The sequence below is a fragment of the Salvelinus fontinalis genome, chromosome 15 (assembly GCF_029448725.1).
Source record: "Salvelinus fontinalis isolate EN_2023a chromosome 15, ASM2944872v1, whole genome shotgun sequence".
NCBI classification, from domain to species: Eukaryota; Metazoa; Chordata; class Actinopteri; order Salmoniformes; family Salmonidae; genus Salvelinus; species Salvelinus fontinalis.
The window spans coordinates 5,368,293-5,386,683 of NC_074679.1; the positions used below are offsets into that span (position 1 = coordinate 5,368,293).

At 47.9% G+C, this 18,391-nt stretch overlaps 1 protein-coding gene across 5 annotated transcripts in view; it reads right to left on the bottom strand.

The window, feature by feature from the left end:
- Nucleotides 1-3,463: 3,463 nt before the first annotated feature.
- map4k5 (mitogen-activated protein kinase kinase kinase kinase 5) overlaps nucleotides 3,464-18,391 on the bottom strand; it is a 99,965-nt gene continuing 85,037 nt past the window's right edge. For all 5 annotated transcript variants that reach the window (XM_055862516.1, XM_055862519.1, XM_055862517.1 and 2 more), the window contains 6 exons: nucleotides 16,480-16,657; nucleotides 15,239-15,307; nucleotides 14,211-14,303; nucleotides 13,577-13,647; nucleotides 5,300-5,355; nucleotides 3,464-3,553 (listed from right to left, as the gene is read on the bottom strand). In XM_055862516.1, the coding sequence (XP_055718491.1) occupies nucleotides 3,466-3,553; nucleotides 5,300-5,355; nucleotides 13,577-13,647; nucleotides 14,211-14,303; nucleotides 15,239-15,307; nucleotides 16,480-16,657 (555 nt within the window). In that variant the 3' untranslated portion in view covers nucleotides 3,464-3,465. The remainder of the gene's footprint in view (nucleotides 3,554-5,299; nucleotides 5,356-13,576; nucleotides 13,648-14,210; nucleotides 14,304-15,238; nucleotides 15,308-16,479; nucleotides 16,658-18,391) is intronic.

Consider the following 18,391-nt stretch of genomic DNA (forward strand, 5'->3'; position numbering starts at 1 on the left):
GGAAGAGGAGGCTGCAGGGTGAGAGAGGAAGAGGAGGCTGCAGGGTGAGAGAGGAAGAGGAGGCTGCAGGGTGAGGGTGTCTGTTGGTCTGAGCCTTTCCTGCACACGTTCTGTTCCTCCACAATCCAGTCTAGTCCAGTTCAGTGTCTGCAGCCCAAATGGCACCCTTCATAGAAATGGCACCCTTCATAGCGCACTACTTTACCCTATGGGTCCTGGTCAAATGAAGTGTGCTATATAGAGAATAGGGACGGGGTAGGCAACCCGGTGTGCTAAATTTAATCACTGAACTGATCAATTAACTCAATTGGTCATGTGTGGTGCCTAGTTGGAACTAAATCCTGCAGTACTCCAGGAACAAGGTTGCCTACCCCTGGAATGAGGTGGTATTTGGGACACACAGGGCTACAGAGTGAGGAGGTGAACAGGACTGTAGAGGGAGGAGGAGGAGGTGAACAGGACTGTAGAGGGAGGAGGTGAACAGGACTGTAGAGGGAGGAGGAGGTGGTGAACAGGACTGTAGAGGGAGGAGGAGGAGGTGAACAGGACTGTAGAGGGAGGAGGAGGAGGTGAACAGGACTGTAGAGGGAGGAGGAGGAGGTGAACAGGACCGTAGATGGAGGAGGAGGTGGTGAACAGGACCGTAGAGGGAGGAGGAGGTGGTGAACAGGACCGTAGAGGGAGGAGGAGGTGGTGAACAGGACCGTAGAGGGAGGAGGAGGAGGTGAACAGGACCGTAGAGGGAGGAGGTGAACAGGACCGTAGAGGGAGGAGGTGAACAGGACTGTAGAGGGAGGAGGAGGAGGTGAACAGGACTGTAGAGGGAGGAGGAGGTGAACAGGACAGTAGAGGGAGGAGGAGGAGGTGAACAGGACTGTAGAGGGAGGAGGAGGAGGTGAACAGGACTGTAGAGGGAGGAGGAGGTGGTGAACAGGACTGTAGAGGGAGGAGGAGGTGGTGAACAGGACTGTAGAGGGAGAAGGAGGTGGTGAACAGGACTGTAGAGGGAGGAGGAGGAGGTGAACAGGACTGTAGAGGGAGGAGGAGGTGGTGAACAGGACTGTAGAGGGAGGAGGAGGTGGTGAACAGGACTGTAGAGGGAGGAGGAGGTGGTGAACAGGACTGTAGAGGGAGGAGGAGGTGGTGGACAGGACTGTAGAGGGAGGAGGAGGAGGTGAACAGGACTGTAGAGGGAGGAGGAGGTGGTGAACAGGACTGTAGAGGGAGGAGGAGGAGGTGAACAGGACCGTAGAGGGAGGAGGAGGAGGTGAACAGGACTGTAGAGGGAGGAGGAGGTGGTGGACAGGACTGTAGAGGAAGGAGGAGGTGAACAGGACTGTAGAGCGAGGAGGAGGAGGTGAACAGGACTGTAGAGGAAGGAGGAGGTGAACAGGACTGTAGAGCGAGGAGGAGGAGGTGAACAGGACTGTAGAGGGAGGAGGTGGTGAACAGGACTGTAGAGGGAGGAGGAGGTGGTGAACAGGACTGTAGAGGGAGGAGGAGGTGGTGAACAGGACTGTAGAGGGAGGAGGAGGTGGTGAACAGGACTGTAGAGGGAGGAGGTGGTGAACAGGACTGTAGAGGGAGGAGGAGGAGGTGAACAGGACTGTAGAGGGAGGAGGAGGAGGTGAACAGGACTGTAGAGGGAGGAGGAGGAGGTGAACAGGACTGTAGAGGGAGGAGGAGGTGGTGAACAGGACTGTAGAGGGAGGAGGAGGTGGTGGACAGGACTGTAGAGGAAGGAGGAGGTGAACAGGACTGTAGAGGAAGGAGGAGGTGAACAGGACTGTAGAGCGAGGAGGAGGAGGTGAACAGGACTGTAGAGGGAGGAGGAGGTGGTGAACAGGACTGTAGAGGGAGGAGGAGGTGGTGAACAGGACTGTAGAGGGAGGAGGAGGTGGTGGACAGGACTGTAGAGGAAGGAGGAGGTGAACAGGACTGTAGAGCGAGGAGGAGGAGGTGAACAGGACTGTAGAGGAAGGAGGAGGTGAACAGGACTGTAGAGCGAGGAGGAGGAGGTGAACAGGACTGTAGAGGGAGGAGGTGGTGAACAGGACTGTAGAGGGAGGAGGAGGAGGTGAACAGGACTGTAGAGGGAGGAGGAGGTGGTGAACAGGACTGTAGAGGGAGGAGGAGGTGGTGGACAGGACTGTAGAGGAAGGAGGAGGTGAACAGGACTGTAGAGCGAGGAGGAGGAGGTGAACAGGACTGTAGAGGAAGGAGGAGGTGAACAGGACTGTAGAGCGAGGAGGAGGAGGTGAACAGGACTGTAGAGGGAGGAGGTGGTGAACAGGACTGTAGAGGGAGGAGGAGGTGGTGAACAGGACTGTAGAGGGAGGAGGAGGTGGTGAACAGGACTGTAGAGGGAGGAGGAGGTGGTGAACAGGACTGTAGAGGGAGGAGGTGGTGAACAGGACTGTAGAGGGAGGAGGTGGTGAACAGGACTGTAGAGGGAGGAGGAGGTGGTGAACAGGACTGTAGAGGGAGGAGGAGGTGGTGAACAGGACTGTAGAGGGAGGAGGAGGTGAACAGGACTGTAGAGGGAGGAGGAGGTGGTGAACAGGACTGTAGAGGGAGGAGGAGGTGAACAGGACTGTAGAGCGAGGATGAGGTACTGCTTGCCTGCTCAGCATAAGGCCGTTGAAAGATCTGTGTTGAGGGAGGAGGTGGTTTTGCTGGAAGTGTCACAGTCCCCTTGTCTGACCTGTTGGTTGATGACCTGTTGGTTCTCTATTCACTAACTAGTTCCTGGGTTTGGTGACACTGTTCAACCAAAGATGTTTTATAACTAAACCAAGATAAACCACCGCTTGTCGTTTCCAATGGGAACAAATGAGTCATAGTGGGGCAGAACAAGCAAGGATGTGGGCAGAGTCAAGCACGAGCTAGCGAGATCCTATTGGCGCCTTCTAGTATACATCTGCATATTTCCGTTAGGGAACACCTACTCTGTGAAGTGTGCAATACCTCAATTCACCTTTGCACTCCTTGTAACAGCATGATTTTTTAAAACACTTTTGCAAAACGGTAAAGTCTACAAAAAATGAATCCGATCCGTTCGTAACAGATTCTAGTTTCGGGAACAGAAAACTGTATTGTGATCAAATGTGTCATCGATGAGAAGATTTGCAGAATGTCGGTCAAAATCCATCTGGTTCCATCTTCACCCACCGACCGCCAGTGGGCTTCCTCTCACTACCATATTTGGTAGTGTGTGGAAACGCTTCACATTTCATACATCCAATTAAATATCTGTCTCATTGTTCTATCTGTGGTTGTACCATGAGTCCAGGCGGTATGAGAGCCTGCTGAGAGAAGTGAAGGGACTGCTGTGAGCTTATCCACTTCCTGCTAATTCTTCACCTATCCAATGGGTCTGTAGGTGCGCTCCACCGCTCCCCCCCTCTCTCTCTGTGTGGAGTCACTGGGTCAGAGCTAGGAGCTGGTAACATGGTTATTAAGGGGCTAGTAGCTGTTCTCATGTCCGGCCAGGATGTAGAGGTTGCTGAGGGCTGTGGGGTTGTCAGTGGGCCGGCTTTCCAGAACCACCACCCTGTCAGAAAGAGATGTCAGTTAACAGCACCAGAAACATCAGGAACACACAACAACACAGTGGGTTATAAAGCTGCCAACCAGGTCCACCAATCTGAAGAGAAAACACAGAATAGAACAGAATTCATTGAATAGAATTGATACAAATGTCTTGGTGGGTTAGAGAGTAGCGAGACAAGAGGACTGGCTACATTGAAGTTAATATGACACTAGAGATCATGAGGAGTAGAGAGACGTGCCATCCTTTCCAGCAGAGTGACAGATGAGATGAGTGTCTCTGCCCACACAGGGTACAGTCCAAGACCATAGTGTCTGATCTATCAGATGGAATTACAGAGGAGCAGAGAGAGAGAGAGAGAGACACTCAAACCAGGCTGGCGTGGCAGTGCCCAGGTGCCAGTCTGAATAAAACATACAGGATGGCAGAGTAGAGGCTGTTGCAGGGGAATCAGAACGGACTGAGCCTAAAGCACCATGGGGCCCTGTCCTGAGACAACCATCACTACTAGGAGATCTTCCACCCACAGGGTGGGAAATGTGTCTGAGCCAGGGAATTAAATCACTATGGTTTCTATAGTTGAGGACTGGTGTAAGAGGGCTAGGGGACTGCCCTGCCACACTGACCACTCTGCAGCATGTAACCAACCAGAAGCTGTAATGTGAGTCACATAGATAACATGCGGAGGTTTTACAAGCCTCTTCTGATAGCATTGAGATTACAATGAGGTATCCCACTTACACTCAAAGTGTTTGAATGCTGAAAGATGAAAGATTGTTGATTTATAAACAGGGTTGTGTGATCTGCGGCACATGCCTCGTCATAGCAACGGAAGCGGACCTGGAGAGAGAGACTGAGTCACCGGAGCTGGGGACCTCTTCTCTATAGAGAGGTCTGAAGAGGACTCAGACTAAGAGGGGGAGAGAGAGAAACAGAGAGAGAGACGGAGAGAGAGAGATACGGAGAGAGAGAGAGAGATACGGAGAGAGAGAGAGAGATACGGAGAGAGAGAGAGAGAGATCGGAGAGAGAGATCGGAGAGAGAGAGAGAAACAGAGAGAGAGATGGAGAGAGAGGGAGAGAGATGGAGACGGAGACGGAGAGAGAGAGAGACGGAGAGAGAGAGAGATCGGAGAGCGAGAGAAGGGGGAGAGAGAACCAGAGAGAGAGATGGAGAGAGAGAGAGACGGAGAGAGAGAGAGAGAGAGAGAGAGAGGGAGAGAGAGAGAGATGGAGACGGAGAGAGAGAGAGACGGAGAGAGAGAGAGAGAGATGGAGAGGCAGAGAGAGATAGAGAGAGAGAGAGAGACGGAGAGAGAGAGGGAGAGACAGAGAGAGAGAGAGACGGAGAGAGAGAGGGAGAGACAGAGAGAGAGAGAGAGAAGTAGGATGTTTGGTGGTTTCCAGGCGATGGTTAAACACAGGGACCTGTGGGAGGACACTTGCTCCCTGGAGACTAGCTACCAGCCCTGCCTCTACGGCTTTATAGAGGTCAAAGGGCACTAGATAAATCATCTATACAACTAGAACGAGAAAACAGAGGAAGGAGATGGGGGAGGCAGAAAGTAAAGAGAGAGTGAGAGAAAGAGCGAAAAGTTGAGACAGAGAGATACAAGTAAAGAGAAAAAGAGGGGGAAAGGACAGGTAAGTGAATAATTAAAATAGAATAATTTGAAGCACCAACCCGTCAGATCTGAAGAGAGACAGACAGCGAGAAAGAGTTAAAAACACTATCATTTCAAGCACCAACCTGTCAGATCCGAGGAGACGGAAGACTCGGCTGGGATCAGAAATCTCCTGGGTGATCTGTAGATTAAAGGAAGGAATGGAACATTTCATTAACAAGATGAAACATACACAGGGACATTAATGAACATGGAAACATACACAGGGACATTAATGAACACGGAAACATACACAGGGACATTAATGAACATGGAAACATACACAGGGACATTAATGAACACGGAAACATACACAGGGACATTAATCAACATGGAAACATACACAGGGACATTAATGAACATGGAAACATACACAGGGACATTAATGAACATGGAAACATACACAGGGACATTGATGAACACGGAAACATACACAGGGACATTAATCAACATGGAAACATACACAGGGACATTAATGAACACGGAAACATACACAGGGACATTAATGAACATGGAAACATACACAGGGACATTAATGAACACGGAAACATACACAGGGACATTAATCAACATGGAAACATACACAGGGACATTAATGAACATGGAAACATACACAGGGACATTAATGAACATGGAAACATACACAGGGACATTGATGAACACGGAAACATTCACAGGGACATTGATGAGGAGCTACATGGAACATTAAACTGGTGGTTTTGCCCCGATACTGTTAACACTTTACAAGGGGTCTTCATTTCCATGCAACGTATAAGTGAGCGATCTAATATTTCCCCATTACAGTCCATCCCATGATTAAAGACCGACCTCAGTAGACTCACCATGACCTCAGTAGACCCCCCCCAACGACCTCAGTAGACCCCCCCATGACCTCAGTAGACCCCCTCCAACGACCTCAGTAGACCCCCTCCAACGACCTCAGTAGACCCCCCCCAACGACCTCAGTAGACCCCCCCAACGACCTCAGTAGACCCCCCCCAACGACCTCAGTAGACCCCCCCCAACGACCTCAGTAGACCCCCCCCAACGACCTCAGTAGACCACCCCCCATAACCTCAGTAGACCCCCCCCATAACCTCAGTAGACCCCCCCCCATAACCTCAGTAGACCCCCCCCATAACCTCAGTAGACCCACCCCCATAACCTCAGTAGACCCCCCCCATAACCTCAGTAGACCCCCCCCATAACCTCAGTAGACCCCCCCCATAACCTCAGTAGACCCCCCCATGACCTCAGTAGACTCCCCCCCATGACCTCAGTAGACCCCCCCCATGACCTCAGTAGACCACCCCCATGACCTCAGTAGACCCCCCCATGACCTCAGTAGACCCCCCCATGACCTCAGTAGTCCCCCCCATGACCTCAGCAGTCCCCCCCATGACCTCAGCAGTCCCCCCCATGACCTCAGTAGACCCCCCCCCATGACCTCAGTAGACCCCCCCCCCATGACCTCAGTAGACCCCCCCCCATGACCTCAGTAGACCCCCCCCATGATCTCAGTAGCCCCCCCCCCATAACCACAGTAGACCCCCCCATAACCTCAGTAGACCCCCCCCATGACCTCAGTAGACCCCCCCCCCATGACCTCAGTAGACCCCCCCCATGACCTCAGTAGACCCCCCCCCATGACCTCAGTAGACCCCCCCCCCATGACCTCAGTAGCCCCCCCCCCAAGACCTCAGTAGCCCCCCTGCTAACCCTACGTTACTCTGCTTATCAGAGTTCAGATGGATTCAGTGTTTCCCTGCCTGCCTACATAGACGAGGCCAGGAGATAAATCCTCTGGGTTCACACGCTGAGGCTAAGCTACATTAAGCTATGTGTGTGTGTGTCTGTGTCCACCTGCAGGTAATGAAGTTGTCAACCTTTCACAGAGAGTTAACCTGATCACCAGGCACGCCGCGACGCACACACAATAAAAGTCCAGAGATCACTGTGAGGTGAGGCATTCTGTTTTTATGAAAAGTGATAGGGGACACCCAGGGTAGTCTTTTCACTGCCTGACACACACACACACACTGCCCCACACACACACTGCCCCACACACACACTGCCCCACACACACACTGCCCCACACATTGCCACACACACACACACACACACACGTGTATGACTGAGCTGAAACAAGGCTGTGCGTGTTGGCTGAGGGCTCAGCCCAGCGTTACAGTACAGTGTGTGTGTGTGTGTGTGTGTGTGTGTGTGTGTGTGTGTGTGTGTGTGTGTGTGTGTGTGTGTGTGTGTGTGTGTGTGTGTGTGTGTGTGTGTGTGTGTGTGTGTGTGCCAGGCTGGAGCACAACACGTTAGCCTGTCAAAATGTCAGATACCATGCAGTATTCATGTTCATCCAAAAATGACACAGCTGCAGAACGGAGGGGTGAAGGTGAGCTGTTCAATTATTCATCCGCTCTGTCTCCTGTATGATTCTGTTGAAAAGCCTCCTTGAAGGAAGGCAGTGAAGGGGGGACAGGACATTTAGTCTATTGATATGATGCCTGGTAGGCTGATCGCTTCAGCGGGTACCTCCCTAGCCACCTAAAGGCTTTGTTCTCGTCGTCATCAGGACCCCGGGTAACCCTAACCAGAGGGGTCTCTGTCCGGCTAAGAACTCACACCTAGCAGGTGTCACTGGCGGTCATGCCTCCTAGTACAGTTATCTGATCTAGGGCAGTCTGACAACAACAACAAAATGTATGTATTGGTCGACCGAAAGTAGTTTGGTCGACATTTTAAAAAAAAACGTGTATTTTTCCATATATAGACACACCATATGTGTTTTAATAAAATCGACTATGTGCATTGGAGCTTGTCTGATGCTTTAAGCTTACGGTTTGATGAAGTAAGACAGAATGCCTCAAGAGGGCGCCAGAAATCTAGATAACCCCCAAAAAATAAAAAACCTGACCCAACTATTTTCCTTCCCGCTCCTTCCTGCTGGCTTTTGCAGATTCTGCCATTACTCTCCTGAAGTTGCCGGTAATAGGCAACACGAGGAATCGGCAACCTTTCTCGTGTGGAATGACAATTTATCTTACCATTTCTACCGATCTGCGTGCCAGTTATGGTTTTCATATGCACATTTTTGTGAAAGTTCCATTTAATTTATAACAAAGTATTCGTATCTCAAAATCATTGTCACGTGGCTAATCAAAATGATATCCAAACGAAAACGATAAACCTAAAAAGTAACTTCTATTACCAACTACGTAAAAATAATCGACGCAAAAGCCAACGAATAAAAACATTGCAGCCTGCAGGTAGAAAATCTCCTGCTGAAAATAATTATCCTATAAATCACATTGGCTATGCATGGCCTGTCTGCAACCAACTTGACACATTGTGTCAACTATCAACTTGGGTCCTTGGCAACATTGTATAAAATATTCTGGGCCCATTCAAATATTTTCTGTCTCAGTGAGCTCAGGACAAACACATCTGTAGGATATTTGGGCAAGGGATAAGAAGCAGTGTTAGACTTGGGAAGGAGCTGACCGGAGCAGAGAACCAGCACCTCAAATGTTCTACTGCTTGACCTCAAAAAGTACGGTGGAGCTCCTGCACCTAAATATAAAAAGCACCAGCACCCAAAACGAGTACCGGAACCGAAGAAGCAATCAGGAAGGCCTATACTATGACGTTTCCACTGGAACAGAGTATTACATTTTCCCCTTTCACGCTGAGTGGTTATCGAAAGGGAAAGAGCTGGATAGATTTAAAAAAAAAAAATACATTGAGGAACTATTGTCATTATCAATGGATGTAAAAAAAACACACTTTGATTGCTTGCTGTTTGAGATGAAGAAAAGATTACTTTGAGAAGCTCCACAGCTCATTATTGGTGGTGCGTTAAGCCAATCAGAAATACTATCAGATCCTCAAATGGACACACACATTTACAGTGCATTTGGAAAGTATTCAGACCCCTTGACTTTTTCCACATTTTGTTATGTTACAGCCTTATTCTAAAATGGAATAAATCGTTTCCCCCCCTCAATCTACACACAATACCCCATAATGACATCACAATACCCCATAATGACAAAGCAAAAACTGGATTTAAAAAAATAAAAATTACATTTACATTAGTATTCAGACCCTTCACTCAGTACTTTGTTGAAGCAGCTTTGGCAGGGATTACAGCCTTGAGTCTTCTTGGGTATGACGCTGCGAGCTTGGTACACCTGTATTTGGGGAGTTTCTCCCATTCTTCTCTGCAGATCCTCTCAAGCTCTGTCAGGTTAGATGGGGAGCGTCACTGCACAGCTATTTTCAGGTCTCTTCAGAGATGTTCGATCGGGTTCAAGTCCGGGCTCTGGCTGGGCCACTCAAGGACATCCAGATACTTGTCCCCAAGCCACTCCTGCGTTGTCTTGGCTGTGTGCTTAGGGTTGTTGTCTTGTTGGAAGGTGAACCTTCGCCCCAGTCTGAGATCCTGAGCGCTCTGGAGCAGGTTTTGATCAAGGATCTCTCTGTACTTTGCTCCATTCATCTTTCCCTCGATCCTGACTAGTCTTCCAGTCCCTGCCGCTGAAAAACATCCCCACAGCATTATGCTGCCACCTCCATGCTTCACCGGTGCCAGGTTTCCTCCAGATGTGATGCTTGGCATTTAGGCCAAATAGTCTTTAGGTGCTTTAGGTACCCGGGGCGGCAGGGTAGCCTAGTGGTTAGAGCGTTGGTCTAGTAACTGAAAGGTTGCAAGTTCAAATCCCCGAGCTGACAAGGTACAAATCTGTCGTTCTGCCCCTGAACAAGGCAGTTAACCCACTGTTCCTAGGCCATCATTGTAAATAAGAATTTGTTCTTAACTGACTTGTCCAATTTGTAAGTCGCTCTGGATAAGAGCGTCTGCTAAATGACTTAAATGTAAATGTTAAATGTGCCTTTTAGCAAACTCCAAGCGGGCTGTCATGTGCCTTTTACTGAGGAGTGGCTTCCGTCTGGCGACTGTACCATAAAGGCCTAATTGGTGGAGTGCTGCAGAGATGGTTGTCCTTCTGGAAGGTTCTCCCATCTCCACAGAGGAACTCTGGAGCTCTGTCAGAGTGACCATCGGGTTCTTGGTCACCTCCCTGACCAAGGCCCTTCTCCCCCGATTGCTCGGTTTGGCCGGGCGGCCAGCTCTAGGAAGAGTCTTGGTGGTTCCAAACTTCTTCCATTTTAGAATGATGGAGACCACTGTGTTCTTGGGGACCTTCAATGCCGCACACATTTTTTTGGTACCCTTCCCCAGAATCTTTTCTCTGGGATCTACGGACAATTCCTTCGACCTCATGACTTGGTTTTTGCCCTGACATGCACTGTCAACTGTGGGACCTTATATAGACAGGTGTGTGCCTTTCCAAATCATGTCCAATCAATTGAATTCATCACAGGTGAACTCCAATTACGTTGTAAAAACATCTCAAGGATGATCAACGGGAACAGGATGCAAAGGGTCTGAATACTTACATAAATCAGGTATTTCAGTTTCTCTTTTATAAATTTGCAAAAAATTCAAAAAAAAATTGTTTTTGTCATTATGGGGTATTGTGTGTCGATTGATGAGGAATAATTTTAATTTAATCCATTTTAGAATTAGACTAACGTAACAAAACGTGGAAAAATGGGTCTGAATAGTTCCCGAAGGCACTGTATATGCCTACATTTGCGCGCAGGCCAGGTAGCCTATAGGCCTACTTCTATGCCTGCACGTCCTTACTCAACATTGACAGGAGCACTCCTAACAAAAGACAATGACTTAATTGACAAAAACTCATAAATGAAATGAAATAAACCAAAACCTGTTTCTCACAAGTGGAGCATAGAGGTTGTGTCCTCTGCAAACAATGTGTCCAGTCCTCTTGGTGTGTTTGGACCATGATAGTTTGTTAGTGATGTGGACACCAAGGAACTTGAAGCTCCACTACAGCCCCCGTCGATGAATAGCATTCTCACATAGGTGTTCCTTTTGTCCAGGTGTGCGAATTGGAGTGGGTCTAGGGATTCTGGGAAGATGGTGTTGATGTGAGCCAGAGACCGGAGTATACACACTACCACAGAGACCGGAGTATACACACTACCACAGAAACAGGAGTATACACACTACCACAGAGACCGGAGTATACACACTACCACAGAGACCGGAGTATACACACTACCACACTTCCCTGGAGACAGCCAACACCTAGCTAGTAGCTAACCACGTGCTAGTTCCTCAGTCTGGGAAAACAACTGATAATTATGTCAACATGGACTAGGGGTTGGAACCAGCTGGAAGTGTGTGTGTAGGATACCTGCCCCTCCCCCTCAGAAACAGCTGTAACCTACTGACGTTACAAGCCCCCCCCCCCCCTTGTAACAGCTGTAACCCACTGACGTTACAAGCCCCTCCCCCTCAGAAACAGCTGTAACCTACTGACGTTACAAGCCCCTCCCCCCCGTAACAGCTGTAACCTACGGACGTTACAAGCCCCTCCCCCTCAGAAACAACTGTAACCTACTGACGTTACAAGCCCCTCCCCTTCAGAAACAGCTGTAACCTACTGACGTTACAAGCCCCTCCCCCCCAGAAACAGCTGTAACCTACTGACGTTACAAGCCCCTCCCCCCCAGAAACAGCTGTAACCTACTGACGTTACAAGCCCCTCCCCCCCAGAAACAGCTGTAACCTACTGACGTTACAAGCCCCTCCCCCCCAGAAACAGCTGTAACCTACTGAAGTTACAAGCCCCTCCCCCTCAGAAACAGCTGTGACGTTGCAAGCCCCTCCCCCTCAGAAACATCTGTGACGTTACAAACCCCTCCCCCTCAGAAACAGCTGTGACGTTACAAACCCCTCCCCCTCAGAAACAGCTGTGACGTTGCAAGCCCCCCCCCCCCCTCAGAAACATCTGTGACGTTACAAGCCCCTCCCCCCCAGAAACAGCTGTAACCTACTGAAGTTACAAGCCCCTCCCCCTCAGAAACATCTGTGACGTTACAAGCCCCTCCCCCTCTGAAGAGTTATTCAGAAATTAGGAAGAGACGTTTCATTAGAGAAGAATGGATTCACTTTTTCAATGCTAGTCAGGGACACTATAGTTATCACATTGGGTGTATAAATTCTGGTGCTGCTCTGCACACACAAGCTTGTTAGCTAGCCTGCTAGCTAGCTCGGGTCCAACATTAAGCCAACTCAAGTTCAAAGGACATTCGAAGTTCCTCCATAGAAGCCACTCCTCTTTGGTATAATTCAGATAATACATGTCATAAGATGCACTGACTGGTGCCTTTCCAATCCCCCTCCAGTATAGATCTGACTGGTGCCTTTCCAAATCCCCTCCTGTATAGATCTGACTGGTGCCTTTCCAATCCCCCTCCTGTATAGATCTGACTGGTGCCTTTCCAAATCCCCTCCTGTATAGATCTGACTGGTGCCTTTCCAATCCCCCTCCTGTATAGATCTGACTGGTGCCTTTCCAATCCTCCTCCTGTATAGATCTGACTGGTGCCTTTCCAATCCTCCTCCTGTATAGATCTGACTGGTGCCTTTCCAATCCTCCTCCTGTATAGATCTGACTGGTGCCTTTCCAATCCTCCTCCTGTATAGATCTGACTGGTGCCTTTCCAATACTCCTCCTGTATAGATCTGACTGGTGCCTTTCCAATCCTCCTCCTGTATAGATCTGACTGGTGCCTTTCCAATCCTCCTCCTGTATAGATCTGACTGGTGCCTTTCCAATCCTCCTCCTGTATAGATCTGACTGGTGCCTTTCCAATACTCCTCCTGTATAGATCTGACTGGTGCCTTTCCAATACTCCTCCTGTATAGATCTGACTGGTGCCTTTCCAATCCTCCTCCTGTATAGATCTGACTGGTGCCTTTCCAATCCTCCTCCTGTATAGATCTGACTGGTGCCTTTCCAATCCTCCTCCTGTATAGATCTGACTGGTGCCTTTCCAATCCTCCTCCTGTATAGATCTGACTGGTGCCTTTCCAATCCTCCTCCTGTATAGATCTGACTGGTGCCTTTCCAATCCTCCTCCTGTATAGATCTGACTGGTGCCTTTCCAATCCTCCTCCTGTATAGATCTGACTGGTGCCTTTCCAATCCCCCTCCTGTATAGATCTGACTGGTGCCTTTCCAATCCTCCTCCTGTATAGATCTGACTGGTGCCTTTCCAATCCTCCTCCTGTATAGATCTGACTGGTGCCTTTCCAATCCTCCTCCTGTATAGACCTGACTGTATTATAGTCAGGTTTTGTTACAGCCACCAAGCCATAATCATATTTAGATTCAGTTTGATTGACAATGTGTAGCATGTCTAGTGTGACAGTATGGTTACGGGTGACTGAATGGTTTTGTTACCACAGTAACACCTACCTCGTTGGACTTGAAGCTCTTTCCCTGCATGCCGTGCTTCCAGAAGGCCAGAACACTGTCCTGAAGGCACACTGGAGTACGAGGAGAGACGGGGACGTCAGTTATCATACATATTATTATTATTACACACTGGAGCACGAGGAGACGGGGACGTCAGTTATCATACATATTATTACTACACAGTTTATTATATTATAAAAAGTAGAACACGTCACTGGAGGAGAAGGGACAGGAATGTTATACGACAGGGAGGATAATCGGCAATCATCGTACACATTAATATACAAAGGTCGACGTTGACATTGACATTAACAATTAGCTTCTACACCTGCATTGCTTGCTGTTTGGGGTTTTAGGCTGGGTTTCTGTACAGCACTTCGAGATATTAGCTGATGTACGAAGGGCTATATAAAATAAACTTGATTGATTGATTGAACAAGGATGCATAGTATTGAAGGGTAGTGGGATGTGAATACAGGGGAAACCATAACTCTATTATAAAACACTGAAGTTAGCCCATAGAAGCTCTTTTAGCCCCTAGAAGCTCTTTTAGCCCCTAGAAGCTCTTTTAGCCCCTAGAAGCTCAACTCTAACATTGAAATAGTAGGTGAATAATATTAAGAGGTCATCTTACCAACGGATCCAATGGCGAAGTCAAAGCTGAGCTCTGAGGCTAGCTTCTTATTAGACTTTAATCTTCCCATGAGGTTCACGATCTTTAGATTTTCTAGAATGAAAAAAAAAATAAAAATAGGAAAGCTTTTTGAATAGTGGCCGGATAAAAAAAAAGAAGCAGATCCTCACTTACAAGGACATCACAAACGTAGTGTACGTTCTCAGCTGCTACGATGTTTCACGGTTCCTGAAATGGGTAAAAGATAACTGTCCTAATAATGCTCGGTGATCTTAGAACGAGCTGTAAAAGACTACAACTAGAGGAGAGGGTGTCGCTGTCTGAGATTAAAGCTCTGGTAGAGGAGACTAAAACTAGAGGAGAGGGTGTCGCTGTCTGAGATTAAAGCTCTGAGAGGAGACTACAACTAGAGGAGAGGGTGTCGCTGTCTGAGATTAAAGCTCTGGTAGAGGAGACTAAAACTAGAGGAGAGGGTGTCGCTGCCTGAGATTAAAGCTCTGAGAGGAGACTACAACTAGAGGAGAGGGTGTCGCTGTCTGAGATTAAAGCTCTGGTAGAGGAGACTAAAACTAGAGGAGAGGGTGTCGCTGTCAGATTAAAGCTCTGGTAGAGGAGACTAAAACTAGAGGAGAGGGTGTCGCTGTCAGATTAAAGCTCTGGTAGAGGAGACTAAAACTAGAGGAGAGGGTGTCGCTGTCTGAGATTAAAGCTCTGGTAGAGGAGACTAAAACTAGAAAAAATGCCATGTCCCCCTCGAAAAAAAAGAGGTTTCTAAACTCAAGGGTCTTTTTCCTGGTTAAATAAATGAAATAATGACTGTAGGGCAAACGATTAGCAGCATGTCTACTTTCTCAGTGCAGGACTAGCTCGACTGAACTGGAGTCCCAAATGTCTCACTATTACCTATGTAGTGCACTTCCCAATGGGCCCTGGTCAAAAGTAGTGCACTACATAGGAAATAGGGTGCCATTTGGGATGCAAACAAAGTGCAGGAAGTCATCTCTGTGGGGGTCAGAGGTCATACTTACTGTCCAGGCACACTAGCACTGTGTCCCTCTCCAGCTGGGTCACATGGATGGCGTCCACTGCTTGACCAGCTAAAGGAAGACACATAGAAAATAATGGTTACCATAAAGATATCCCTACTGGAATCCAGGAATAGAGCAACATAGTAGGATGTGTTTCAATGTGTACATACAGTATGAATCTAGGGTTGTGTTCAACTGTTTTAAAATGACTTGCTTTGCAACAGAAAATGAAAATTAGCATTTTCAGATAGTCTAGATAGCTCCTCTAAGTGTCTGTTTTCGTCCGTTTGGTGCCTATTGATCCCATCTCAGTGAACCAGGAGGAGCCAGAGTTGAGGACGATAGTCTCTGTGTAGATCTAGCTAGCTTCGTAGCATACCACTCAGGAGGCGCCAGAGTTGAGGACGATAGTCTCTGTGTAGATCTAGCTAGCTTCGTAGCATACCACTCAGGAGGCGCCAGAGTTGAGGACGATAGTCTCTGTGTAGATCTAGCTAGCTTCATAAAAGCCTGAGTAGATCTAGCTAGCTTCGTAGCGTACCACTCAGGAGGCGCCAGAGTTGAGGACGATAGTCTCTGAGTAGATCTAGCTAGCTTCATAAAAGCCTGAGTAGATCTAGCTAGCTTCGTAGCGTACCACTCAGGAGGCGCCAGAGTTCAGGACGATAGTCTCTGTGTAGATCTAGCTAGCTTCGTAGCATACCACTCAGGAGGCGCCAGAGTTGAGGACGATAGTCTCTGTGTAGATCTAGCTAGCTTCGTAGCGTACCACTCAGGAGGCGCCAGAGTTGAAGACGATAGTCTCTGTGTAGTGTGCGTTTGATCCTTACTTGTTCCCATCTCAGTGAACCAGGAAGAGCAGGAGTTGAGGATGTTAGTCTCTGAGTAGATCTAGCTAGCTTCGTAGCATACCACTCAGGAGGCGCCAGAGTTGAGGACGATAGTCTCTGTGTAGATCTAGCTAGCTAGCTTCGTAGCGTACCACTCAGGAGGCGCCAGAGTTCAGGACGATAGTCTCTGTGTAGATCTAGCTAGCTTCGTAGCGTACCACTCAGGAGGCGCCAGAGTTGAGGACGATAGTCTCTGAGTAGATCTAGCTAGCTTCGTAGCATACCACTCAGGAGGCGCCAGAGTTGAGGACGATAGTCTCTGTGTAGATCTAGCTAGCTTCGTAGCGTACCACTCAGGAGGCGCCAGAGTTGAAGACGATAGTCTCTGTGTAGTGTGCGTTTGTTCCTTACTTGTTCCCATCTCAGTGAACCAGGAAGAGCAGGAGTTGAGGTTGATGGTCTCAAAGCGAACCACCTGGCCTGGCTCCGTGGCCTGGCTGACCGCTATACACACCATGGGGTACTCCTGCTCTGGAACCACCAACATCTCAAACACCTTCAGAGGGCTGGGCAGAGGAAAGTCAAAGTGCTGAGGGACAAAAGAGAGAGAGAGAGAGGGGGATGAGGGTCTCTGGAAGCAATGCTAAGGTGGTAAAGTGGGTTCTAATACCACAGTATGCCAGTCAGTTTTGTAAACTAAATAATATGGATGCTATAGCAATTTTCTAGGCAGAGAACTCAAATTTTCCTGCTCCGTTCTCCTTCTCCATTAGCCTGCTCCTGAGCATGGAAGTTAGCTGAATGGAACATAGCTTATGTGTTTGGTTCTAAGGAGACCTGAATGGAACATAGCTTATATGTTTGGTTCTAAGGAGTCTTGAATGGAACATAGCTTATGTGTTTGGTTCTAAAGGAGTCCTGAATGGAACATAGCGTATGTGTTTGGTTCTAAGGAGTCCTGAATGGAACATAGCGTATGTCTTTGGTTCTAAGGAGACCTGAATGGAACATAGCTTATGTGTTTGGTTCTAAGGAGTCTTGAATGGAACATAGCTTATGTGTTTGGTTCTAATGAGTCCTGAATGGAACATAGCGTATGTGTTTGGTTCTAAGGAGTCCTGCATGGAACATAGCGTATGTGTTTGGTTCTAAGGAGACCTGAATGGAACATAGCTTATGTGTTTGGTTCTAAGGAGTCCTGCATGGAACATAGCGTATGTGTTTGGTTCTAAGGAGTCCTGAATGGAACATAGCGTATGTGTTTGGTTCTAAGGAGTCCTGAATGGAACATAGCGTATGTGTTTGGTTCTAAGGAGACCTGAATGGAACATAGCTTATGTGTTTGGTTCTAAGGAGTCCTGCATGGAACATAGCGTATGTGTTTGGTTCTAAGGAGTCCTGCATGGAACATAGCGTATGTGTTTGGTTCTAAGGAGTCCTGAATGGAACATAGCGTATGTGTTTGGTTCTAAGGAGTCCTGAATGGAACATAGCGTATGTGTTTGGTTCTAAGGAGACCTGAATGGAACATAGCTTATGTGTTTGGTTCTAAGGAGTCTTGAATGGAACATAGCTTATGTGTTTGGTTCTAATGAGTCCTGAATGGAACATAGCGTATGTGTTTGGTTCTAAGGAGTCCTGCATGGAACATAGCGTATGTGTTTGGTTCTAAGGAGACCTGAATGGAACATAGCTTATGTGTTTGGTTCTAAGGAGTCCTGCATGGAACATAGCGTATGTGTTTGGTTCTAAGGAGTCCTGAATGGAACATAGCATATGTGTTTGGTTCTAAGGAGTCCTGAATGGAACATAGCGTATGTGTTTGGTTCTAAGGAGACCTGAATGGAACATAGCTTATGTGTTTGGTTCTAAGGAGTCCTGCATGGAACATAGCGTATGTGCTTGGTTCTAAGGAGTCCTGAATGGAACATAGCTTATGTGTTTGGTTCTAAAGGAGTCCTGAATGGAACATAGCGTATGTGTTTGGTTCTAAGGAGTCCTGAATGGAACATAGCGTATGTGTTTGGTTCTAAGGAGTCCTGAATGGAACATAGCGTATGTGTTTGGTTCTAAGGAGTCCTTCTACAATATGATTTATGACCGCATGAAACCAATGCTGCTGTTCACAGAGTACAACCTACTGTAGACATCTGGGATAACTAGTTGTAACTCTGCTTTGTGGAAAATTACTTTTTCAGGGGGAACAAATAGTTCATTTGGAGGTGACTACAACTATTTGAATAAAAATCCCCATACATTAATATAAAAAAAAAAATATATATATATATATATATATATATATATATATATATTTGCGTACACA